This window comes from Chanodichthys erythropterus, chromosome 4 (genome assembly GCF_024489055.1).
Source record: "Chanodichthys erythropterus isolate Z2021 chromosome 4, ASM2448905v1, whole genome shotgun sequence".
Classification (NCBI taxonomy): domain Eukaryota; kingdom Metazoa; phylum Chordata; class Actinopteri; order Cypriniformes; family Xenocyprididae; genus Chanodichthys; species Chanodichthys erythropterus.
Window position 1 is genome coordinate 26,672,148 of NC_090224.1, and position 26,768 is coordinate 26,698,915.

The following is a 26,768-nucleotide window of genomic DNA, read 5'->3' on the forward strand; positions in this document are numbered from 1 at the left end:
TCTGAGAACTATCAGATTGGACTTCGTTCAGAGGGAGAGGAGAGATCACGCATCATGTTAGTTTTCTTTATTTTACAAAAAGCACAACATTGTGTTTTTACTCTGAGTGTATACAAATAAAAGAAGATATTGTATAGTTTCAATTGATATATTACTTATGTCTCTATGACAAAAAATGACGGAGTATTTTAAGTCTGTTTTGCTGCAATGTGAAAAAAAAAAAAAACCCTGCAAAACGCACCGGCGCGTTTTCAGACCTCAGAGTGTTAAGGATTATGGAGGCCACTGTGTTCTTAGGTACCTTAAGTGCAGCAGAAATATTTTTGTAACCTTGGCCAGATCTGTGCCTTGCCACAATTCTGTCTCTGAGCTCTTCAGACAGTTCCTTTGACCTCATGATTCGTATTTGCTCTGACATGCACTGTGAGCTGTAAGGTCTTATATAGACAGGTGTTTGGCTTTCCTAATCAAGTCCAATCAGTATAATCAAACACAGCTGTGTAGAACCATCTCATGGATGATCAGAAGAAATGGACAGCACCTGAGTTAAATATGAGCGTCACAGCAAAGGGTCTCAATACTTAGGACCATGTGATATTTCAGTTTTTTCTTTTTTAATAAATCTGCAAAAATGTCAACAATTCTGTGTTTTTCTGTCAATATGGGGTGCTGTGTGTACATTAATGGGAAAAAATGAACTTAAATGATTTTAGCAAATGGCTGCAATATAACAAAGAGTGAAAAATTTAAGGGGGTCTGAATACTTTCCGTACCCACTGTATGTTCGGCATTGTTTTTCGTGGTTGCCTTCTTCACAGTCTGTTGATTTCCTTGAAGAAGTTGCCTATCTGGGATGAACATGATAATTTCAAGAACCCCCCAGGCAAACATAACATAGCAGAGGTTATTTACATAAAGTCTTATGCATGACTTCTGTATTCAGTCTGGTCCTTAACTTATTATGTATCTTACTCTGGTTTTATTTGAATTACATGAGGTTGACCTTTCACAGTTCATTTTGATTTATGGGGTATTTAGGAGTGAATTTATCTAACATAGCTAATACCACAAAAAAAAAAAAAAAATATCTGACTTAAGCTATACTATGGGACCTTTTTTTTTAGAAACCAAATAAGTTGTTGAAGAGAGGTGTGCTAGGAAAGGAGCTGACAAGATTACCTATTAGGGATGTGCCGATGCATCGCGAGTCGGTTGGAATCGAGGAAAATATGTGACGATTCAAGTCAGTTGAGATGTTAAACGAATCGCGATACACATTTTAAACAGCATTTTAAACACTCATTTCACTTGAGAATGCAATGGATGGCTGTTTATGAGCGCTATTTATTCATATTAAACATCAATCATTTTAAAAAGTGAAACACTTTAAATACTTACAGTCTACACAACAGTCTCCATGCTCACAGCATCACAGACATTAATATTTTAACGATTTATAAAAGATGAATCATTGTCTGGCCATCTGGAATATTGGTATGGAGATAAAGGTTATAATTATATATTTTTTGTAGTATTACACCACATCGTGTGTGTATATTAGCACCATTTGTTGTTTTCTTGTGGTATGATTTCTTGTGGACCCGCTACCGCTGCCGCTGTCAGACTTAACAACCGAATATGCATATAATGTGGGGGAACTGAGCAGATGGGAGAGTCCCTTTCTCTCTTGTTCCTATGATCACGTGCAAAGGAATTGTGTGTGTTTGCAAGCTATGATTTCGGTTCTTTGTTGAAACTGCTCTATATGAAAATGACTATATTCAGCCTTTCATCCAGACTGTTTTTACTTGTCTGGTTGATATTTGGCTGCATTTAATTCTGAGAAATGATTTAATACTCATCTGATTTGAGAAGTTAGATGCTTGTATTAATATCTTGTCATGCTGTTCTTTGGCTACATTTGATTCTGAGAAATTAAATGTCAAAATAGCCATCTGAAGATTGACTTTGAGAACACCACCTTCGTGTGCTCCTCCCCTGATGATGCATGAGGACTTACTCAAGGTGGTCACTCGTGCAGTGGCCAGATTACAGCTAGACTGGCCACAGGAGAAAGAGCAAGCGCTCAAAGTTAGAGCAGATTTCTGTCCGGTGGCCGGGGGGAGGGGCTTCAGCGACGGTCTCTCCCCTTCTTCACGTGTCTTTGTTCCCTTGACGACGACTTATTCAACGATCGTGGGTGCAAGGGCATGTGGTTATATGATGATGCCCCAGTTGGAAGAGATGCTTGTGGGCTATATCTCCTGGGAGCTCATTGTCACTTAAAAAGTCAGCACTCCCCTCCAAGCTGTGCAGAGCAACATTCATGCTGGTAGGGAAGGTGCTTCAGTCATCGAGTCATGCTGGTGCTGCTCTGCACACTATGGCAGGTGCACCAAGCTGACCTGCTAAAAAAAAAAAAAAACGACATCCTCACAATACCACTGTTCCTTCCCCACCACCTACAGTGTTTTCGGGGGTTTCCAGAGTCCATCTTAAGCACACTGAGTGATATTATGCTAGGTCATGAAATTACTTTCCATCACTTTCAAGGAATTCAAGGTCTTATGGCAACTCTGTCCACGGTGATACCTTTGGGACTTCTGCACGTGAGACCGTTTCAGCTGTGGCTCAGAGCCAAGGGATTTCATCTAGTCCCCAGAGGCAAATAAGGGTAAGGGCACATGCCAAGTGCTTTGTGCCCTTTCTAAAATCAATGTTTATGGTAAGTGCACGCCCTGAGCACTTTGTGCACTTTCTAAAGTCCATGTTTATGGTAAGGGCATGTGCTGAGCGTTTCATGCCCTTTCTATATGAATGCAACCATGGGTCCCTCTCTATGAGAGTTTTTCCATTGTTCATGACAGTAGACACTTCACTCACTCACATGACATAGTGGCTCAAAGCAAGGGATTAATCACTTTTAATCCATGTTTTTGGTAAGGGTATGCGCAGAGTGCTTCATACTCTTTCTAAAAAACGTGTTTATGGTAAGGGATATGCGCTGTGAGCTTTGTACCCTTTCTATGTGGTTCAGACCCCGGTGTTTCACCATGGGTCCCACTCTAGGCGTGTGGTATCATCACATGATGCTAACTACGGTAGTTGCATACTTAAATTCCCAAGGCAGACTGCGTTTGCACCGTCTCAACAGGCTAGCGCAGCAAGTTCTGATTTTGGCTCAGGATAGGTTCTTGTCCCTCAGGGTGATTTATTTTCTCGAAAACAAGAATGTGGGAGCAGTTCTATTGTCCAGACAGGAGGTCTCACACAGGGATTGGAAGCTCCATCCTGTTGACTCAGTCAGATCTGGGTAAGATTTTACGAATTAAAGGTGGACCTCTTCGCTTCACAAGATACAGCACAGTACTTCTTGCTGACTACTCCAGCCCTCCAGATATAATAGAGACCATTCTGAGGGCTAGGGCTCCCTCCACTAGAAGATTGTACTCCCTTAAGTGGTGACTTTGGTAAAGACGCGAGGAGACAGGGACAACCCGAAGGGTAGGACCTTGTACTGATATGCCCGCCCCTCGAACGCAAACTGTAGGAACGGTCTGTGTCGAGAAAGTATCGAGACATGAAAGTACGCGTCCCTCAGGTCGATTGCTGCAAACCAATCCTGGGTGCGAACACACGTGAGAATGCGTTTCAGGATGAGCATCTTGAACGGGAGCTTGTGAAGGGCCGATTCAAGGCACACAGATCCAGGATTGGTCATAACCCCCCGCCTTTCTTGGGTACTATGAAGTAAGGGCTGTAAAACCCAGACTTCATCTCGGCTTGAGGGACAGGCTCTATTGCGTCCTTCGCCAAAAGAACCGCAATCTCCGCCCGCAGAACAGAGGCGTTGGGACCTGTCACCAAGGTGAACAGAACGCCGCTGAACCTGGGGGGACGCCTGGTGAACTGAATCGTGTAGCCGAGTCTGATTGTCCGAATGAGCCAACGGGACGGGTTGGGAAGGCATAGCCACGCCCCCAAGCACCGTACGAGTGAAACCATTCAGACAACAGAAGTACCCACGGGGGGGCAGCATGGAGCACTGGGGCCCAACTTGGGAGGCAGTGCGTCCCGAAGTCGAGGCTGTGAGTGGGGTCCTTGCGGCCAGCGGCGGAACAAAAGAAAAGGAAACACAGGATTCTCCCCCGGGCCAATCTCCCGTGGGAAGGAGCGGTGCGGTCACCGTCTCCCGTGGAGCAGCTTCCGAAACGACCGGGTCTCCCGTCTCAGGGCCGCTTCTTGGCCTTCTTCTTTTTCTTAGAAGGAGGCTTGGCGGACTGGGCGGGGGGCGTGGCCTTCCTGCGGGTGGCTCGAGGAGGATGGGAGGGTTCCGCTCTCACAGGAACCTGAGCCGCAGGAGGACGCCCTCGGCGAGGAGCAGACGAAGGCACGGTCCATGGCAGATTGGTGGCAGCATCACGGCGGGGCAGGATGTGCTTGATGGCCTCCGTCTGCTTTTGCACTGCCGAGAACTGCTGAGCAAAGTCCTCGACAGTGTCGCCAAAGAGGCCGGCCTGGGAGATGGGGGCGTCAAGAAAGCGAGCTTTGTCAACATCCCTCATCTCAGCCAGGTCCAACCAAAGATGTCGTTCCTGGACCACCAGGGTGGACATCGTTTGACCCAGGGCGCGCACCGTAACCTTTCTTCCCCCGGAGGGCGAGGTCGGTCGCCGTGCGTAGCTCTTGCAGCAACCCTGGCTCAGCACTACCCTCGTGCTGCTCTTTCAGAGCTTTCGCCTGATGGACCTGCAAGATGGCTATGGCATGCAGGGCAGAAGCCGCCTGTCCAGCGGCGGAGTAAGCCTTGGCCGCGAGAGCAGCCGTGGTCTTACCCGCCTTGGATGGGAGACGCGGACGATTCCACCAGGTGGCCGCGGACTGCGGGCACAAGTGCACCGCAATTGCAAGTTCCACCTGCGGGATGTCCACATACCCCTTGGCGGCTCGCCCATCAAGGGTTGTGAAAGTGGAGGAGGCAGAAGACCGTAGTCTGGCAGTGTGAGGTGCCAACCATGTCTTCTGGAGCTCCTCATGCACCTCCGGGAAGAACGGCACTGGGGCACGAACCCAGAAACCAGTCATCCAACCGCGAGCGCTCGGGACACGGTGGAGGGTTCCACTCGAGACCGATGCCCGCGGCGGCCCGGGCAAGCATGGCTGTTAGCTCAGAGTCCGCCTCCAACTGAGCAGCCATCCCAGAGGGCGGAAGCTCGGAGTCGTCGTCGCTCTCTGAACCATTCAGCCCACTCCCCGATTCAGCGATCGACATCCGATCATCCACGACAGCAGGCGGCAGCTCGACGACACATGGTGTTGTGGAGTAGTGGGAGGTTCGTGGGGACGGACCCAATGAAGTGGCTCCCACTGTAATCCTCAGATCTCCCAGAGCACTAACCGGACCGACGGCCGCTACAGCCGCCAGCACTGGGGTAGTGACATAGGGGACCCTCACTTCTGTGTTAAAGAAGGAGAGTCGCAATCTCAAACAAACAGGAGATAGCAAATAAAATTGCCGTTTTTCAGGAGGTTCCTGTAGCAATTATAATTGCTGTTTGCTCTCTTGAAATTCGCTCTCTTTTAGAGGTGAAAGATGACCGATCTGATCTGCTCCGAAGCAAAAGTATGAATGAAGGTGAGTATGCCGGCCCTATTTATACCCGGATGCCGGGGGAGGGGCCCGACATGTAAATCTCACAGGCCAGTTCCCATTGGCTTGTTTTGTATCCTTGGAGGTGATTGGGCTCCCTGGCGAGACCCCATTACGTCAGTATCGACATAACGTCGAACGCGACTGACTGAATGGGAACAATAGTTTTACAGCAATTAGTCTTAGTTAATGTTAATATCAGCATTTACTAATACATTATTAAAATCAAAAGTTGCAATTGTTAATATTACTTTAAAACACTGTGAACTAACATGAACAAACAATTGTCATAGAGACATAAGTAATATATCAATTGAAACTATAGAATATCTTCTTATATTTGTATACACTCAGAGTAAAAACGCAATGTTGTGCTTTTTGTAAAATAAAGAAAACTAACATGATGCGTGATTTCTCCTCTCCCTCTGAACGAAGTCCAATCTGATAGTTCTCAGAAAATGAACTGTAACTTAGTGAATACTAATCACAGAAAAATTAAACTTATGTCTAAAAAAAACGTTAAGATGTCAGGTTTTAAATCGTGTAAGTCAAATCGAAAACAAACCTTCTGTGTTTATGTAATCTGTATGAAAAGAGAGCCATGTCAGAAGTCTGTGATTCAGCTCATTATCCGCTAATGCGGCCACGCCCACGGAGCCAGCGCTATTCAGACGCAAATTCAGAGGCAATACATGCATTCATCGTCTCAATCGTGTATTTATTGTCTTGAAAAGTGTTTATCTGGATGTAAAAGTCATGGTTAGGGAGCTCTAGAAGACATGCAGTTAGTTCCTGTTTTCTTTTCTTCTATAGATGAATTTTAGATGAGTTTTTGTTTCTTTAGCGCCCTCCGGCTGCAGTATGTATTGGAAACACCATTCATGGAATAGCTTCTTCTTCTTTTAGATGAATTTGTGGACTAAAAATGCACAGAGCGCCCTCCGACTTCAAGGATGAATTGAAAACACCAGCGCTCATAGTAATGACAATGAATATTAAATATATATATCTCCTCTGTATAGAAAATTGACATAAGCATATGAGAATCCAATATTTCTCCAAATGTGCATGCTTTTAAACTAAAAGCCTATATTCAGACTCTTTGCATCACAGAAATACATTATATTTTAAAGTATAATATAAAACCATTACTTTATATTGTAATAATATTTTTCTGTATGTTTCATATATCATAATGAGCTTGAGACATCACAGAAGGTTTTTTTCACAGCCTACCTGACTGAAATGCCTCATTAATATGCAAGTCATTTCAGCTCATTACTATCCAATTCTTTTTTCTTCTCAGGTGAGAATGGCCCATTATTCAGTGGTGATTCACGCCTCCTCGCATACTGTGTTTCTTGGCAAAAAGTGTCTTATAAAAACTAAATCAATATATTGTTTTATGGTTACGTGTTTTTTTTTCTAGGCTTGATTGTGTTTTTGGGGCACAGTATAACATGTCTTAATGCTTTGTTTTACACTGTATTTTTCATATATTTTATCTTTATTCTACACCTCTTTTTCCACTGTCATATGAGCGGTTCGTTTGACTTCCTGCTTCTATGAAGCCACTCCCTCCGACATACACAATGTGCTCAGATTGGCTAGCAGGTTGGTAACTGGCCTAGTCTATCGTGATTCGCTGAAGCTTCTGGAAACGCCACGCCCCTTACCATCCGTTATTACGCGCTTAGGTGGAAAGTAAATAAAAGCGCCTATATTGCTGTATCAAATTGAGCCGAATCAGACCCAGATTAAGAGGATAAAGCAGAACCTCAACAATCGCGGCTTTTAAAGGACATTTATGAATGGTATTTCATTTAGTATTTGTGTCAAAGTGTTTAGATATGCTGTCACTGCTGTTTGTTAGCTTTCAATATACAGTTTTATCCTGATTAAAGCTTTCCTGTAGTAAATACATGCCTGAGTAGTCGCATTTTTGTAAAGGTATCTTTTAATTTATAGCATGAACAACTGTTTGTCTATGAACATAGAAGTTTGTTAGTGTTTGTTGCACTAGAATTTAGCTAACTGGCTAGCAAAAACTAGATTGTAGATTTTGGAAGCTTCTTCAGCGCTGCATCCAGTGTAGAAAATATCACAGATTATAATGGGTTCTATATCTTTTGACGCGTCGCGTCGCGCAGCTCGCGTTCGCTGTAAACAACTCCTCTGCTTTCATTATGCTGTGCCACATGGCCTCGCCCACTTTGTTGCGTGTTCCCGGGGGCAGTGTTTATGTTAATAGCAAGGGTTTATGATGTCACCAACCCGAGAAGCTCGTTGTAGTCCAAACCGCCCGTTTTTGTAGGCAATAAAATGCCATAACTTTAAAAGACAATATCTCCGTTTGCATTGAACTTTCAGCGCTGTAACTTTGCAGATACTGTTTATGCTCAAGCAGCAACATTACACACTAACTAAAGCTAAAAAAGGGAAATCGCATGTAACCACCCCTTTAATAAATGCCCTATGTTTGTTGAAGTCCGTTATCTGCCTAATCCTTGCTTCAGCAATACATCTGTAACAGAAGAACTGACCTAACCAAATGACTTCAACAAGCTGGAATATGGACATTTTCCTTGTCCCTGTGCCCGAAAAGTACTGCCAGCACCTGTCTCCCAGCAAAAAATATGCTCAGCGGTGGATCGCCTGTGGGGTTTTCGGCAGGACGCTAGCCCGCTGGAGATGTATATGGAGGAGTTTTCTGAGCTTGCTTGCTTGGTGAACTGGCCAGATGCCCCGTTAAATGCTTGTTTTCTGGCGGGGCTGGATGAGGACACGATTCGCTTCAGTGAACCTGCATGTTTTTTTTCCTTAGTCGAGACTATTAATCTGATTCTCTTTCTGAATTGTTCTGATTTTGAGATTGAAGAGGTTCAAAAAGAATTGTGTTCTCCTCGTCCAGTCCCCAAAGAAATACGGGCGGCCTGGCCAGTTTGCCAACCGCTAGTTTTCTCCACTTACCCCTCAAGTGGGTTTTCCCGGGTGGTCCAGTCTGATCCAAACCCCTAGCCGGCCAAAGAGAAGTCCACCGCTAGGCCCAGACGGCCAAAAAAGAAGGCCGCCAAGCAGCCCCAGTCTCCAGTGTTTTCTGTCTCCATGCAGCCCAAGTCTCCAGTGAATTCTGCCTCCGAGCAGCCCCAATCCCCAGAGAATTCTGTCCCTGAACAACTCAAGTCTCCAGTGAATTCTGCCACCGAGCATCCCAGTTCCCCAGTGAGCGAAGGAAATGGCTGGCTTATAGATTTCTGGACAGAGCCAGCCTTGGCCGAGCCCGCTCCTGCCCTGGCCGAGCCCGCTCCAGCCACCCCAAGCCCTCTCCAGCAAACCACGATCCCACTCCATGCCACGAGCCCGAGATACAAATTATAGCAAATATTAAAATCTTACTTTTATAACGACGGGAAACCTCTGTCACTGTTGTACTTAGATTTTACTTTTTATTTCTGCAGCCTCTTGATCAGACAGACACAGCAGCTGAGCTGAAACAAACCTCCTCCCAACAGCATTGGAAGATTTAATTGGAGGGACTTTTTTGAGATTAGTTCTAAAATTTCAATTTAATTTTGTTATTTAATATTGTTATTGAAGATATTTCAATTTCACAAAGAAGTATACAGCAATTTTGTTTTAGAAATAATAAAAGCACACTTTTTCAGTTATAGTTTGTCTTAAATTTCATTTTGTAAAAAAATAAAAAAGTGAGAAAATTACATTGTGAAACCAGTACCGTGAATCGTATTTCATCGTGAGTTGAGTGAATCGTTAAAGCAGTTTCACAGTTTGTATAACTCCGCTTGAAGTGACTGTCATGGCGGTTGATCAAATCAACCATAATTTTTACAAATACTACTTGTTGTACCACGAACTGTAGTTTTAATAGTTTTTTTAGGCGATAATGTAGTTGTTTAGACCTGAATTATGTGACTTATATTTAATAATAGTGCCTATTTTTGTTTTGACTTTTTCGGAGATGCGAGCTCCAGGGCGTCAGCAGCCGTTCATTGATCGTGTATGCGCCAACAACAGCTTCATCTCGGGCAGTGCTTCGGGGATTTACCGCTGGCTCTTATAGTGGTTAAACATGAGATATGTTTCAATTTGAGTAACATAAAAAGGGCAATCTTTGGTCTTATTAATCTATTATTTGTTCCAGAGCAACTAGATGGGAAATCAGACGAAGACTCTTCTCCGCTCTTCAAATACACAAAACATTAGCCTTTATAGAAATATTGTTGTTTTGGGTTTTTTTTGAGTAAAGAAAAGCTTTACCATTTTTTTTAATCAAACATCAGATCTTTGTTTACCTTTGCATTGCATAGACGAGATGACCAAACTGCGTGCAGCACTTCATTCATGAGGATTTATGAGGTTTGACTGATAGTTTGAGGATCCAATGGAGTTAGAAGGTTTTGTCACAAGCTCTTTAAAATTCTTTTCATTTGTTAAATATTTGTAAAACCCACATTCAAGCGTAAAAAGGTGACCTATATCATTGTTTTTTTGTTGTTGTTTTTTTTTTTTTTGCCATTTGGTAATTATCCACTGCACACTTGACAACCGTCACAGGCACACTAGTGCTTTACGTTTGACTGACAATTGTGTTTTTTTGTTGTTCAATAAATATTATTTTATATATGTCCATTAATGCGTAATATGGATTGAGTGAAAGTTACATTAAAAAACTTTACAGGAGAATGAGTCAACCAGGCACAAGAGACTTTTAAATTGAAAGAAACTTTTGCAAAGGAAGTTGTTTTAGCGCTGTGGTGTTATGGATGTTATGGAAAAATAGCTGTAAAAGGGATAAATACAAGATCGCTTTCCTCAGCGGACATTCAAACGGACTTTTACAATGGATATAATATTATGGACATTGACTGAATGAATGTAATGAAGTATATCAGACACAGGTAATAGCCTTCTCTCTCTCTCTCTCTCTCTCTCTCTCTCTCTGTCTCATACTGTACACAATTCAATGAGTTTCAATGAAGTGACTCTACGTTCCTTCGTTACTAGTTCTAAAGTGACGTTTTAGAATTAGTAACGGAGGCTTGGTCCAACTGTGAACTTGAGATTTTAATCCGTGGTGGAAGGAAGTAGTGCTGCACAAAAGTTTAAAGACACTCCGTTGTTCTTCGTATTTATTTACACACTCGTGCCGTCGAACTGTTGTATAAACACAATATCACACTCGTAGCTGTGCGATATGGCTCTATATCAGCACGCTGTGATTACCTACGGCCGAGTGCGGCCTCGGACGAATCACAGCCGTGCTGATATACAGCCATATCGCAAGGCTACTTGTGTGATATTGCTCATATATATACACACACACACACACACACAGATAATTACAGTACAGTATGATTACAGTATGTTAACATGGTTGTTTTTAGAAATGTCAGTACTATACTAAATTCATTTTGCAATTTTATTATATTCTAAAATGCTCTATATTCACAGTTACATTGTAACAACTTTTTTCTCTTCTGAAATATTGATTTTCTCCATTGACCCATCTCTCCACCACCCCTCCATCTGTGTCAGTGGCCGCTTCTCCCTACATGTCTACATGTTTCTACTTGTGCACTATTTCCAGGCCTAATGCAGCAGCCAGATGCCCTATTACACGCTAAGACACTGAGCCCAGATAGGGTCCGCACCCCACTCCCAGTGCCGATAAATACTTTGGAGCCCCCTGCTCACAGAGGGAGAGAGTCAAGACAAAGAGCCTATAGAGTCGTTAAAGGCCAGTTTGATTATAAATGGCACTCTGGGGACAGAGAAGGGCCCCAAGATAAGGTGATAAAGCGAGGATGTAGCTTTAGATAATGTATCTGAGTCTGTGCACTACCCTGCCCACACCATCTCTCTACACATTATTTTCCATTATACTGCTATCGATCGGCTACAGGTAATGGCCGTTGGAATCATAACCCTAGGCATACATTCCAGTGCAGGAGAAGTTGATTGGAGGAAAGTAACCGAAGCGCTGAGGAAACGTTTTCTGGGTTTTTGCTTTGAAGAGGGTTTGTGCTTTTGTTTCACCAGGGACCATAGAAAGAACAGATAAGGTTTATACTACAGTATATATTAACGCTAAAAGCTATCTCTCTATTGAGAAAATCAATAGGATTGTTTACTTCTGGAAACCTTCTGCTCTATTGACTCATCTTTGTAACACAGATGATTAGGAAGTGTAGGATAATTGGAGTTGATGGTAGTTTGGTGCCATATAAGAGGTAGAAAAAAAAATGTGATAATTGTTAGTGTTGCTGAAATAAAGATCTCCTCCCAGAGTTCATCTCTCTCTCTCTCTCTCTCTCTCTCTCTCTCTCTCTCTCTCTCTCTGAATCGCTGCAGTTAGTAGCGCAGGGCACCTGTGTTGATTTACTGTCAAATCTTTCAGGATTATCTGTAATCCTGGAGCTTCAAAATCTGTTTGCTGACAGCTGTGTTCTCTAACAGAACTGCTGTTTGCTGTGCACATAGTGTCCTATATAGCAGTAAGAGCTCTTTCTTTAACAAGGGAAAAAAAAAAAAAGAGCCTTTTAATTTTCCGCTTGAGTGAATTTCAATTTACAGTTCTTCTTGGTTTGTATTGTGTTGTATGGCTATAATGCATAGCTGACTCTCTATATAAGTCTTTGCCTTGGTAAATAGGCACAATATCACAGCACATCCTTTGAATGAATGTCTTTTAATGTATTCTAGTGTATCAGGGTATTTTGCTCTTCAATAGCTGTTATTTTTACCAATAGGTCCAGGGCATATACTGTCATTTAAAAACAGGACATTTATTTTTATGTGAAATGATACTTGTCCCCCCACAAGCATTTTACAAACACATTTACAATATTTCAAATTATGTTGCTTTACCAACATTTTTATTTAACATTTATTTATTTATTTTACTATTGATGTATATTTTGATATGCTTGGATAATTATTTACATTATATATATATATATATATATATATATATATATATATATATATATATATATATATATATATATATATATATATATATATATATATATATATATATATATATATATATATATATATATCTCAGTGGCTCCAAAATTCCATGTATTTGGACATTTAGGTCTTGCATAATGCATAAAGTACTTTGTATTACAAAAACAATATCAACACAAGCAAATAAATAAATAAAGTATTTATATATATGTATGGAAATGAGCAGTAAATAAGCCCTTTTCTTTTGTGAACTAACTTAACTTTTTTTTTTCCAATGACTTTTTTTAATGGATTTAGTATTTACTACTCGGGTTCATACCTTTAGTAACCATAGGTGTAGTTCATATTAACTATGGACATATTTCACTAACATTTGACATACATAAGGCATCTCAATACTACAACCTGTTAAATATTTTGCTTAATAAATGTGCATTGTTCTTTAAAATAAATTAATATGATTTATTGTTTTATAAATCAAATACATTCATATATTGTGTAGCTTAATATATATAAAATAGTATGATGTGAGTGTGTTGTTCAGTTTAATCACATGAAAAAAAATGACATTTTAGAGGTTGCTCTAGTTTTCAGGTTGTCCAAGATCCAATCACATTTGCCCATAATGTTTTTTCTTGAATTCTAGGTGGTCTACAAAAACAACGACATACGACTGGAACTTTCTCGTCTGGCCCGCATTGCAGACCCTAAAATGAAACTACAAGGGGATGTGGTGTTTAAATGTGAGAATGTCCCCACCTTAGACCCCATCTCCTTTGAGACGCCAGAATCCTTCCTCGGCCTGCCCAAGTGGAACACCAAGCGTGTGGGGTCTATTTCCTTTGACTTTCGCACCTCAGAGCCCAATGGACTAATCCTCTTCACACAAGGTAAGCCCCAGGACAAGAAGGATTCTCGTAGCCAGAGGAGCAACAAAGTGGACTTCTTCGCTGTGGAACTTTTAGATGGAAATCTTTATCTTCTGCTTGACATGGGATCAGGAACGATTAAAGTCAAAGCCACGCAGAGTAAGGTCAATGACGGAGCTTGGCACCATGTGGACATTCAGAGAGATGGAAGATCTGGTGAGTAGATTCATTTTCTCCAGAACTTCAGGGATTTAAAATATAAAGGGTGCTTCTGCACAAATAAATTGGGTCTGCATGATGCTTAATGATTTTGCTTACTAATATGTTTTTTATGATTTATTTTTTTTATTATTATTTTAAAATTGTTTTCTAAAAGCAATAAGTCTCAAGTATACTTTATTTATAGAGCCCTTTCCAAAGGACCAAAGGACTGTACAGCAACACATCAAACAAGACAAAAAAAAATAAAAAATACAAAAAAAAATAGGTACTTCAAAAAATAGAATTAAGTTGTGTTGAGCTAACTTAACAAATTTAAGTTCCATGCACTATTGCTGGTTAGTATAACACATGAACTTAAGTCTCATCATCATTCATTTCATTCATCATTATGTGCAATATATAGAATGAACAAATAAGCAGACTGGTGTCAGCGCTGACATTAGTAGAGTTATTACTCACTAGTTGAAGCAACTAACTATTACTACACTATTACTATCCTATAGCTGCACAGCCTAAGCACAAGGGCCACTATTCAGTGCAGTGTTAACTACAACCTTGAAAAGCATTACAGAAACTGAACATTAAACACTAACACCAACATTAATATATACTGTAGTATAAACACTTTCCCTTTATTGAAAAACACATAAATATTGTAACATAAATATCTGTAAATTTACTCTCCTAATGCAGATTAACCACCCAATTAGACAACAAAAATGAGGCATGTAACCCCAACACAAATTGATTAAACAAATTTCAGTTTTTAATATATTAGGTGGATTGAACACAATGAAATTAAGATATTACAAAATGTTTAAAATCATGTTACTTTAGCTCATTTTAATTAATCATACTGAACAAGAGGCAAAAATCAAAACAACAGTCTACAAAAACAACATCATACGATTGGTACTTTCTTGTCTGTCCTGCATCGCAGACTTTTTTTTTTTTTTTTCACACCTTTTAGACATTGACAATATTTTTGAAACTTAAAAAAAAAAGTTTCTTTGGCAACAGAGTGTCCATTTTTTAAAAATTGTAACTTATGTGAAGTTGTGAAAAGAAGTCTGAATTGGCAACACATTCACAGTTAAAAGAAGTCAGTAATGTAGCACTTTTATACACAGAGCTATTATTAGAGTTGATTCCAAATCATTTTCACAGCAGACAAAGAAGTTCTCTCTCAAAGACTTAAATAAAAAGTCATTATAAATGTATGGATATATTTAGTATATGGATATATATTTAATATTATTGCTATTAGAAGCTGTTCAGTAGAAGATTACCATGCAGAATTCGAGCTTTTGGCATTGTGTTGTCAAAAATATCATATCAGAGAACAGACACTTTTCCACATTAAAGTCACAAAAGGGTGGCTCTTAATTTTTGCCACTGGTCATTTTATACTAAGCAGTCTCAAAGTTGAGACAAAGCTGGGATTTATTTAATTTAAACTTGGAAATGAACAGAATGCTTTTAGGTTCTGAAACTTTTTGATCAAATAAAAGTTATGTTGTAGAATGATGATAAAATATTTTAGATTCTGCACTTTAATAGTTTTTTTCCCGACCCTACTGTATATCTATTTAGAGATGGCAATTTGGCTCCTTGTCTGATTAATAGCCATCATGGAAGTCCCTAGAAACTTGTATTTCTCAGCAGCAAAAGGCTGAGGCAGATATATAGACATGTGGGTGTTGAGAGACCAAGAATACTTGCATAATACAGACCAGTGGAAGAACTCAGAATGCCCCCTCAATCTGCCACTGCCTCCACACTGGACTATATTGATGTTTCTATTTTGAAATTCCTGCCTGCCTGTATCCTTTAATGCATCAGTGTGTCAGAACACCTTAACTCACATACATACACAAACATGCACATATCTATCTATATCTATATTTATTACACTGTTCTCTGGAATACTCTGTATAGTTAGCAGCATTGTGTGGTCAAATATTTTTTATAATAAACATGAAATGTCTCTGCTGCTGCCTTCTTTGGCTGAGCTTATTTTGTCATTTTTGACAGCTTGTTTTTGTTTTGAACAGGTATCATCTCTGTGAACAGCCGTCGGACTCCATTCACCGCAAGTGGAGAGAATGAGATTCTAGACCTGGAGGGTGACCTATATCTTGGAGGTCTCCCAGACAACCGTGTTGGCCTGGTTCTTCCCACCGAACTGTGGACTGCTATGCTGAACTATGGCTATGTGGGCTGCATCCGTGATCTCTTCATAGATGGACGCAGTAAAGACATTCGTCAGATTGCAGAGGCCCAGAACGGAATTGGAATCAAGTCATCCTGCAGCAAAGTAACAGGCAAACAGTGCGACAGCAACCCCTGCAAAAACAACGGAATCTGCAAAGAGGGCTGGAATCGCTTCATCTGTGACTGCACCGGAACTGGATATTGGGAGCGAACCTGTGAGAGAGGTGAGTCATGCCATTGTTGAGAGCAGGGTAGTCTTGCGTAGCCTGAATTTTTGTCTGCCACTTGGCTGTAGGGGGCTTATGGGCTTACCCTCAGAGGCTGAGACTAAGAGTATGGTAGCAAGTGGACAATATAACCTGCATTCTTTAATGTAATGCAATCTGCATGCAATCACGTCTACAACATGGCAGAAGCTGGTTGGCATCTGATGATTCTGCAGCAAATGTGATTGCTTGCTCAAAATTTAAATTGCCTGGTTCAGTGTTCGCTGTAAGCTGATCTTGCAGTGGACATTCTAAGTTCCTCTGAAACCCTCTACCTCCACCAGCTCTACCTGACTAGATCTGCTATGGGATTTATGTATGACTATTGATGCAGCAGCATACCTTGCATGCTCACAGCAGTGTGTCTGTGTATCTATTAGAAGTTCATATTCGCTCTGTAATAGCAGCAGCAGGGTATCAGATCTATTCCACCAAGACCAAACACATTAACATGCATCAACATTAACATTGACTAAATCTAAATCTTTTCAGATAGTTGTCATGATTGAATATTATGTCATTTAATCATAAAAATATCTGAAAGCATAAAATAATCATTATCCATTAATGAGACTGGAAGGAAAATATGCATCATCCATTGAATTTGGAACTGGCACAAGGTGGTCATTGATGCGATTAGTCTCAAAATGCCCAAAAATAAATTGTCTTACTGTTGCTAAGTTAACATTTACAGGTATACATTTGTTAGCAATTGTCTATTTAGCAGCAGATGAAAATACACTACACACTCGCAAATTCAGACACTTAGAGGGGGTGACACTTTTGTGTAGTTTGTGCTTGTTGTGTTAATTATAAAACTAAACAAAAAAGCTGCCAGTGTACATTTTTATCCTGTTTGCACAACCAAAATTAAACATTTTAATTAAAAAAAATAAAAAGGAGCTTAATGTACACCCATATAATTTCTCTGTGAATGCTATCTTCTGGCGAGAATTTATTCAATATAACCCTCATAGTGCATTACAGGAATTGTATATAGCCAATAATTGTACACTGGTTGTACACTCATTATCGCAATGCATCATGGGGTTGAATGAATATACTCAATAAAGTCTACCATAGTTGCGGACACCAATACTGAGAATGGCTGTCCCCTCAAATAGTGCACTATATAAGAGTATTGTGGGTTTTGGTTTTCAAACAACCACTTTTGGTGGATATGTTTGAGCACGTGGAAATAGTCGTTATATAATATGTAGAATAAAAACTGTTTTGTGCAGTGACCCAAAACGTTTTGCACATGCAGGCCACACTAAAAAAATGAATGAATTAAAAAAAAAAAAAAAAAATAACCATATAAACACCATTTTGGTATTACAAGGGAAGGATGTTTTCCTTTGTGAATTTGTCAGCTATGTTATGGGCAAATTGTATGCCATGCACACACTGATTAAGCACTTCACTTCAAGTAACATTAAAGGGTTCATTTATCTGTTCTGGATATGTACAGTGACTGTTTTGAACAATTTAATGGTATTTTTTTGCAGATATCTATATGAAATTCTCAGTACGGATACTAAGGAAAGGACTGTTTATTGTTGTTGTTGTTGTTGTTGTTGTTGTTTTTAATCAGAAATCTGGCTTAAAGATAATTAAGTAATTTAAAGAGATTTTATGCAATATCCAGCCTATATAAATATGTATATAAAATATGCCCTAGAAGGATATAAGACGTAGCATTCTAGTTATTAAAAAAAAGTATATATATAAAAGTATATATATATATATATATATATATATATATAGTTAACTGGACACATTTAGAACTATTGCTCACACTGTTAGTTCATGCACAGACACACTCAGTCAGTCTCCTCTGACATATAGAAGGTTTAATTATGATTATGATAGAAGGTTGAAAAAAATCTATGGGAAAAAAAAAAAATATATATATATATATATATATATATATATATATATATATATATATGTATGTATATATATATATATATATATATATATATATATATATATATATATATATATATATATATATATATATATATATATATATATATATATATATAAAATATATAATATATATATATATATATATATATATATATATATATATATATATATATATATATATATATATATATATATATATATATAAATATATCAGTGGGCACACTCACACAGTTAGGTCATTACAAATATGTTATTCAGGAGTTTGCTCTACAGGGTAACATAGTTGACATCTTGACACTAGTTTTACTTATAATATTCAATGTCAGGCTTTGTCTGGCCAAACAAATGTTATTTTATATTTAATATATAGTTGAATTGAAATCATAGAAATATGTCAAACCATTACATTGTATCCAACATAGTAGAGTATTATACTCATTGAAAAAAAAGTTACTGTAGAAAAAAATGTTTAAAGAAATGAGAGGACTTTAACAATCATGTCTTCAAAAGGTCTAACACAAATTATGTTTTTTAAGGGTGGCTTAAGTGCACCCCAAGACACCCCAAAACCCCTGTAATTCACACATAAACCTTTCTTGCCAGTATATCTGTCTTTCTCTCTTTCTCTAGAATGGAGGTTATTTCAGTGTTCAAGAGAATCAAATGATCAATACCATCTCACTTTTCAAGAACACAGTTGCCTAAATTCAAAGCACACAAACCTAAGTTCTTTAGAACAAATGAGAGTTAAGGCTCAATCTCATTGAGATCAGCTTCTCCTACACAACATGCTTTTGGATTTTATATCTGAAATGACAGCTGAGAGAATAGATGAGCCTTTGGCTGTACAGACATTGAGTGGACAGCAGTTTCTGCTTTACAGCTGAGTAGGAGATTTTATAGTTTTTGTGTAACATTTCTCAGGAGGGTTTAATAGGATTTCTTTTTCACTTCTAGTGACTGTCTCTCTGCGCTTTTCACTCTGGAGTATCCGGAAGTTAAATTGAACAAGGCTTGGAGCAAGAAAATGTTCCCATGGTGTTCAGAATTAGGAGCAAGCTCGCATTAAGTGTTTTTTTTTTTTTTTTTTTTTTATGACAGTTTGTACTGTAGATAGCTGCTCCTCAGGCTATTTGGGGATGCAATCTTTACCCAGCATGGGTGGATTGCCTCTTTTTTTATTCTACAAAGAATTTTCAAGGCTTAGCAGATGGTTCAGCCTCAGTTGTGGAAACCACAGAAGCCACAAAAAATGATGAACTTCAGATTTTTTATTTATTTATTTTTTTAATCTACGCAACGTAGTAATGTATAATGTAAAAGTTAGCATAAGTAGTATGTTTTTGTTTTTGTTGATGTTGTTGTTTTTCACCTATGGGCACTTTTGGTTCTGTGGATGTTTAGAAAATAATCAGATTTTTACAGCCACAGAATAGAAAAATTTGTTCACTGACAACGACCAACAGTGGACATGCGTTTCACCAAATAATTCTGTAATTGTCATTTTTGTGAACCACAAAGAGTACCACATCTTCTTTGCCCTGCTAAAAGCTAAAACAACAAAGTTGATATCACTAAACGCAGGGCTCAGGAGAACAGGAAAATTGGTGAAGCAAACCATAAACACAAAAACAAGAACAGATAACCAGGAGCCAGGGGATCTGAGGATCAATGTGGAGCTGAGGGCTCGGGAGACCAAGGTGGAGCTAGAGGGAGCGAGTGCGATGGAGGAGCCCGGTGGAGCTGAAGGGGTGGAGGGACCACAGCTACAGGTCCAGAAGTCCACAGTGAAACCAGGGTAATGTCAAACCAAGGTGGAGATGGTAGGAAGAGGGACCCCGGTTGAGCCAGAGGGATGATAGGCCACGGTGGAGCCAAGGGAGTAAGCAGCCACAATGGAGCCAATTGGTCAAAGGACTGAGGTGGTATCATGGGCTCGGAGGATCAAGGTGGAGCTGAATGGTCGGAGCTTTGAGCAGCCAACTCCAAAGACTTCGGAGCTCTGGGACCACCGGAATTTGAGCTCTGGGACCACTAGGTCCTTTGCCACCTCACCCACTATGAAGGGGGATCTGCTTAATTGTAGAGTTCCCACTGTATAAACTCACAAAGCGTCCCAAAGTTTCAAAGACAATCAAAGGGCAGTTCTGCTTTGAGGCCTTCAATCAGTGTAGCTCTGTAAAAGGCAATTAGTGATCTTTCAGGGTATTGAACCTATGGGAGCAACCCTCCTGGGTGACGAGGAGGAGACGTACTGTTGGCAGATCCATATGTGTAAGTCCGTTCTTGTGTCAGGGTTAGCTTCCACAAAGGTGAGAATAAAAAAGAGGATCTTGATCAGCGCAGCAGATCTTCATTTAAGCTAAACAAACCAAAGTTGATATCACTAAATGTGGGGCCCAGGAGAGCAGGAACATAGGTAAAGCAAACCATAACAAAACAAAAAGAACGGACAAATGTGGCAACAAATAAACAAAGAAAAACAAACAATGAAACTAAATATCAAGAGCTAAACTAAAAGTGACAATACTGGGTTGGAACGGCATATGGTTGAGTAAATAATGGCACTTTTTTTAAAGGCTTTTACAGAAATCCACAGCACTCTGAAAGCAGTGTGGAAGAGTGGTGCATTAAAAATGCATTGCAGTAATAATGAAGTACAGAAGCGGCGGTTCCTATATGTAAAGAGGAATCTCTCGGGCAGTGGTTTGCTACAGAGGGAGAGCACGCTGTCTCATCCTGTTAACCTTGCCTGAGTCCTGAAGAGCACTCTATTTTTGAAACACTCGGAGGCCTCTCTGTGTGTGTGTGTGTGTGTGTGTGTGTGTGTGTGTGTGTGTGTGTGTGTGTGTGTGTGTGTGTGTGTGTGTGTGTGTGTGTGCATGTGTGTGGGTGTGTGTGCACGCATGTGCGTGTGTGAGTGTGTGTGTGTGTATGTAGATGTGTTAACATGCCTCTTGCACTGCTGTCTCCGCCATTCCACCTGCAGTCAAGAACACGCAGTCACATGTTAATGCCAACCCCCCACTGCCTCCTCTCCCAACCACTGGAGCCTCTCTTGTTTAAGGGCCCTGCAGGAATTGTTTTGGGCTGCCGGCCTGAGGCCGACAGATGTGAGCTGGAAGTGTCACACTTTGTGTTTCCAAGTTCATTTGCTGTGGGCTCAAATAGCGTTTTGCCATAGTATGGTGATAGTTTGGCTTTATGAAGGTTTTTAATGTTATAAGGTACTCATACTCCTATTTTCACTGCCATGAGACCTGACTGAATTAATGAATCTCATATCAAATTTTTTGTGACTTTATTCCATATCTCTCAAGTTTGAAGTCATGACAGTCTTAACAGTCTCTACATTATATGTTGGTGTACTCTTAAAAGTTGACAACATAAGCTTTTAGCAGAAAATTTACAGAGAGCAAAAATATTATTTGCTCATCATGAGTATGTCTTAAATTCTTATCCTGTAACATTTTCTCTATAATGAGCAATAGGAAGTATAACAAAAAAATGCTCACAGCTATGATGTAAATGAAATGTCTTGTTGCAATAGTAAATAGACCAACAGCAGAAAACTGTTTCACACACATGCTTGGACAGACATTCTCTCCTGATTATTCATTGTACCCCAAAGCTGGATTCATAAAATAGTCATGGTTGGATCAGGGTATGCTTGGTCTGAAAAGAGTAGACAACTTGCATAATGTTTAATTGAAAATATTCATAAATATGCATTTAAATGTATATTCCATTCATGTGAATTCATAGAATAAAGTCTGTGTGCAAAATTCAGTTTTATGCTATACTGTTGGAGTATGTAGTCTGTTTTTGTGTGTCAATGTGTGAAAAAAAATGGTGAACTTATTATCATTCTTATGAATGAAATTCTTAACATTCTTAAAATGAAATTCTTCACAGCTGTCAAATTGGGCTTTTAATAAACTTGGCTATTAGACAGTAGAAAATCAGGCGAAATATTGAAATCTGAGCTACCTGACTAGAGAAAACAGAGAATAAAGGCTGCTGTATTTTGCTAAATAGGTAGGAAAACATCTCAGGCTACACATGTAACCATGGTTCCCTGAGAAGGGAACGAGACACTGTGTCGTATGATGGAACTTTATGGAGCGCCTTTAGCATGGCAGTGCCTGAAGCATGTGTGCAACTAATCCAACTTGGTGTGCAACTTGGTGCTGCATCATCCTGTGGCGTATGATAGCTTAATGCGGAAGCTACAAAGGGAGCCAGCAACACAGCAGCATCAGCTTCTGATAGACTGAAGCAAGCCACACCCAGTCATGTAGGAAGTATGGCAAATGGATGCAGCATCTCATTGCCTTCTCAGGGATCCATGGTTACATGCATAACCTGAGATGTTCTGTTTGAGGGAACTTGCACTGCATTGTATGACGACATTTTGGGGAAGAAATACCCATTTTGCTATGCTGACAAATGCCTGCCATTGTCACGGTTGTAGATCCGCAGTCTCTTTCTGTCGTCTGTGTTTACGTCGTGCTGTCACGTTAATTGTTTCATGTGGGCGTCACCGCTGATTGTGTGATCAGCGGCAGCTGTTTCCTATCTCTGTCTGCCTATATAAACGCCTGGTCTTTCGTTTCATGTTGTCAGATCGTTGTTTGGAGTCTCCGTTCATGTCCTTCTGTTTCCTTGTGTGTGCCTCCGTTGGATTAAGAGTCTTCATGTTCATGTTTCCCGTTGTTGTTCTTCGTTGTATTTTTCACATTTTCACTCACTACCACGGACCCCAGCACGATCATCTTGCACTTGAACTATCTGGCACTTACCGTCATCTCTTCAGCCCATCGAAGTCCCTGTGTAGCCGTCTCCCTGCTGCTGGTTACCTGTTGCTTTTGTTTACTTGGTGTGAAGCTCAATAAATGAGATTTTCTGACTTGCGATTGCATCTATCCTTATTTCACGTAACAGCCGTAGTGTGAAGCTGCTTAGGCACAACTCAGAACACCTGAGACCCCAGAGTAGCTGACAGGTCCAGGCTATAAAACCTTATAAAGGTGTGCGGGGAGGACCACCCTGTCGCATCAAATACATCTTGGAGGGATGCCCCTGACAGTTAAGCTTTAGATGATGCCATACTCTGTGTGGAATGTGCTCTGACTAGAAGAGGCGAAGGCAGACCGAGTAACTTTAGCTTCTCCTGTTACGTTCACACATTAGGAAGATGAAAGGAGACTGTCCTCCAAAAAAAAAAAAAAAAACGACCCTATAGGTTGTTTGTCAACCACCTTATTACGACCTATTTACGTTTTAAAGTCATGCGCCCTCTATATGGCGTAAAATTAATGACAGTGTCGTGTTAATGTCTGTCGTCATGAAATGACGTATGACTGTCGTTACCAATCAGAATGCGTGTTCATTTAAATGCAGTGTGTGGACTTTTAACACCATTTGTCCTATTTCCATTTAGCAAAACTAATTTTTTTATTAACAACTACAAACCCACCCCACACCTAAACCTACCCTCAAACCTACCCTCAGTGATTTATAGTGCATATGCACTTTATGAGCACATGCGTTCCCTGGGATCGAACCCACGATTGCATGGTCACATGATTGCATATTGTTTTATATTGCAATGCTCTGCCAATCGAGATATCCGGAACCCAAATTATGACGCAGATAAAAGGGAACAATGCATTAAAATGAAAGTGTCCTGTTGTCGATAGGGGCACAACTTTAGCAAACACTCATATGGGTCGTATTTCATTAATTAAAATGAAAGAGTCCTGTTATCGATAGGGGCGCAACTTTAGTAAACGCTCCTATGGGTCGTATTTCAGGAAAGTGACAAACCACCTATTTAGGCATATTGGTTGGAGAACATGTTGGATGAAAGGCCTGAAGGACTATGGGCTGGGCTGCATTAGTTGGTACTTAAGGTATATAACCCAGCCTTTGTTGAAGAACAGCTTTCACCTTACCTGGAGCAAATTCCAGACAAGAGGATGCAACTGACAGAGCCTGTAAATCTAAAAGTGAGCACCAGCAAGAATGCCATTTTTAGAGTAAGAGTCCAAGGGCTCAAAGGGTGTCAGGGACAACCCTTCTAGTACCATGTGTAGATCCCATGCCAGGATTCTAACCTGAGCCGCAGGCCTCATCCTCAGAGTACCATGAAGGAAACGAGTTTCCAGGTGATGCTTCAACTTAAGGTTTTTTCAAGAATTGCACTTTCTAGAACAATCTTACAAACTTCAAATTTATCTTAAGGATTTCTAAACTTCTTTCTTATAAAGAATTTTGTGAATCTGGCCCCTGGCTTGTAACATCTTATGCCATTCTCAACATATTTTCTGTCCTCTCTATTGTGTGCCTGTGTTCGATAAAAAGTATCTTTTGTTACTTTGAAGTCCAAATATGTACAGGAATACGAAGTGAGCTAGTCTCTGTCTCTCTGCAAAACGGTTCCCTTCACAAAAATGGGAGGATACCTCATGATTGTGTTCTCCATATTTCCACTTTTAGTGTTACTTCATAGAGTATTGTGGAGTACACTTGGCAAGCACCATTGTAGCATTTAATTTGTTTGTTTTAACTGAGATGAGTCAAAATGATTTTGTGTGGTAATTGACAGCAAGCTACAGATGTTTATAGATCTTATTTTTATTTAACACAGAACATTCCTTTAAGGGAACCCTGAGGTTAGCAGAAATTGTAATTCCAATAATTCCAATGCGCTCAGTTTGTAAAAATGCTGTTGATTGTACTTATGTTGTATTTAACCTGGAACATTTCTGTATTGATTTAACATGAAAAATATGTTTACATCATTGAGTAATCATAGCAGCATGCTGAGAAATTGCTTTCCCCAGGTTATATAGATATATCTCTGAACTATCAGATTAGATTTGTGTTTCTTTATTACTTTGTTCTGATAAAGGCATCCCATAACTAATATTAATGAACAGCATACACTAAACACTACAGCATCTTAAATTATGAATTTAATTATTCGATTAGGCCATGGAAATATGCAAATACCTGCCTTAACTGCTTCTTTATCATTGGGAATAAATTGTCAATTTATTATTGGACATATTAGAAGAAGTTGCTTTTGGAATAGCTGGAAGAGGGAACTTAACCATAAAAAATGTTTTCACATTTTCTCAGCAAAAATAGCCCTAGTCTCTCTCTCTCTCTCTCTCTCTCTCTCTCTCTCTCTCTCTCTCTCTCTCTCTCTCCCACACACAGAAATACACTCTCCTGTGTAAGGAGAAGTGTGAGCATTCGTCTTCTCCTTAGGCTGACAAACACCTTCATTGTGACACTGATCTTAGAAGACTCCTTCACTCCTTTCTTTGTATCACCTATTATTATTCAGTTTTATTATTCAGCTGTAGCACACATCATTAGAAGACAATGTGTGCTGTTGTTTACTGTTAAATGAGTTAGTTTTTAATAACTATATCTTAACATACATTACATCTATAGTTTACCTTAAAGTGGCTATCATTCATTAAGATTGGGTTGCACCTGTTGGTTTTATGTGTTTAATTGCATCTGTTTTAGTGTGTGATTCAATAAAGCAATTAACAAAAAAAGGTGCTGAATGCAGTTTGCAGGGTGCAATTCCCCATCTTGCAGGGCTGTTCTGAGTTCTAGGTTGTGAGGCATGAAACAGACTACCAAGATCTGCCATACTTTATTAAAACTGTACAGCATCAATCCACCACTGCAATCTAGAATCCTGATTAATATGGCTGGGTAAAAAAAATATATTGTTTTCTCGATTTTAATTGATTCTCATTTTTACAAACCGATATCGATTCCTAAATCCCAAGAATCAATTAGTCCATCCTGTTTTCAGTTGATGAATAAACGGAACATTGTAGTGCTCCAATAAATCACAATAAGCTTTGTGCATTGTTACTTTTGACATGACACAAAGTCTCTGATTTCAAATTCTGTCCATTTTATTGTGAAATTCAAAAAATAAGTACTGTTTTGGCGTCAATGCGAAGCGCGCACGAACTGACCATCTCCTCCACTTTAATACCAGTTACAGCACAAAATAAATAGAGTACAACTTACCGAAATCCGAATCATGTCTCATGTAATCACTCAGTGTTTCAACTGCTGAAAGACGTGAATAAAACAGCTTAAAATGTGTCACGTAACATCACATTTAAGGAATAAGGAAAACCATATTCAGTGACCACAAACTCGTTAGTCATCTAGAAAAAATTAATTTTAGAAAAATTAAAAAATAGAGTGGATAATTTTGCTAAATATACACTGTTACATGTTCATTACAATGTTTAATGTTCTTCAATATTTAATGCACATTTAAATTAATCCGTCAAGTTTTTATGAAGTTTTTTTGACAGCCACCATTTAAAATGTTTACATTGGAGTAGAAATATAATTATGTGATTGTAAAGTATTAGTATTGTAACTTTATTATTATAAAAACTTCCTTGAGTGTAATGTAAGTACAAATCAGTTCATTTTAACCTTCAATATTATATACTGTAGTAATGTAGTACCAACTGACTTACATGTATACAGTAGTTTAGCATTAATTGAGAGGTTTTTTTTTCCTTGAGAAAATTTGTCATGTACTGTACCTGATATATATATATATAT

At 39.5% G+C, this 26,768-nt stretch overlaps 1 protein-coding gene across 4 annotated transcripts in view; it reads left to right on the top strand.

Moving 5' to 3' along the window:
* The window catches only part of nrxn3b (neurexin 3b), a 605,102-nt gene that overhangs the window by 187,250 nt on the left and 391,084 nt on the right, over nucleotides 1–26,768 (top strand). For all 4 annotated transcript variants that reach the window (XM_067384646.1, XM_067384647.1, XM_067384648.1 and 1 more), the window contains 2 exons: nucleotides 13,290–13,728; nucleotides 15,789–16,172. In XM_067384646.1, coding sequence (XP_067240747.1) covers nucleotides 13,290–13,728; nucleotides 15,789–16,172 — 823 coding nt within the window. The remainder of the gene's footprint in view (nucleotides 1–13,289; nucleotides 13,729–15,788; nucleotides 16,173–26,768) is intronic.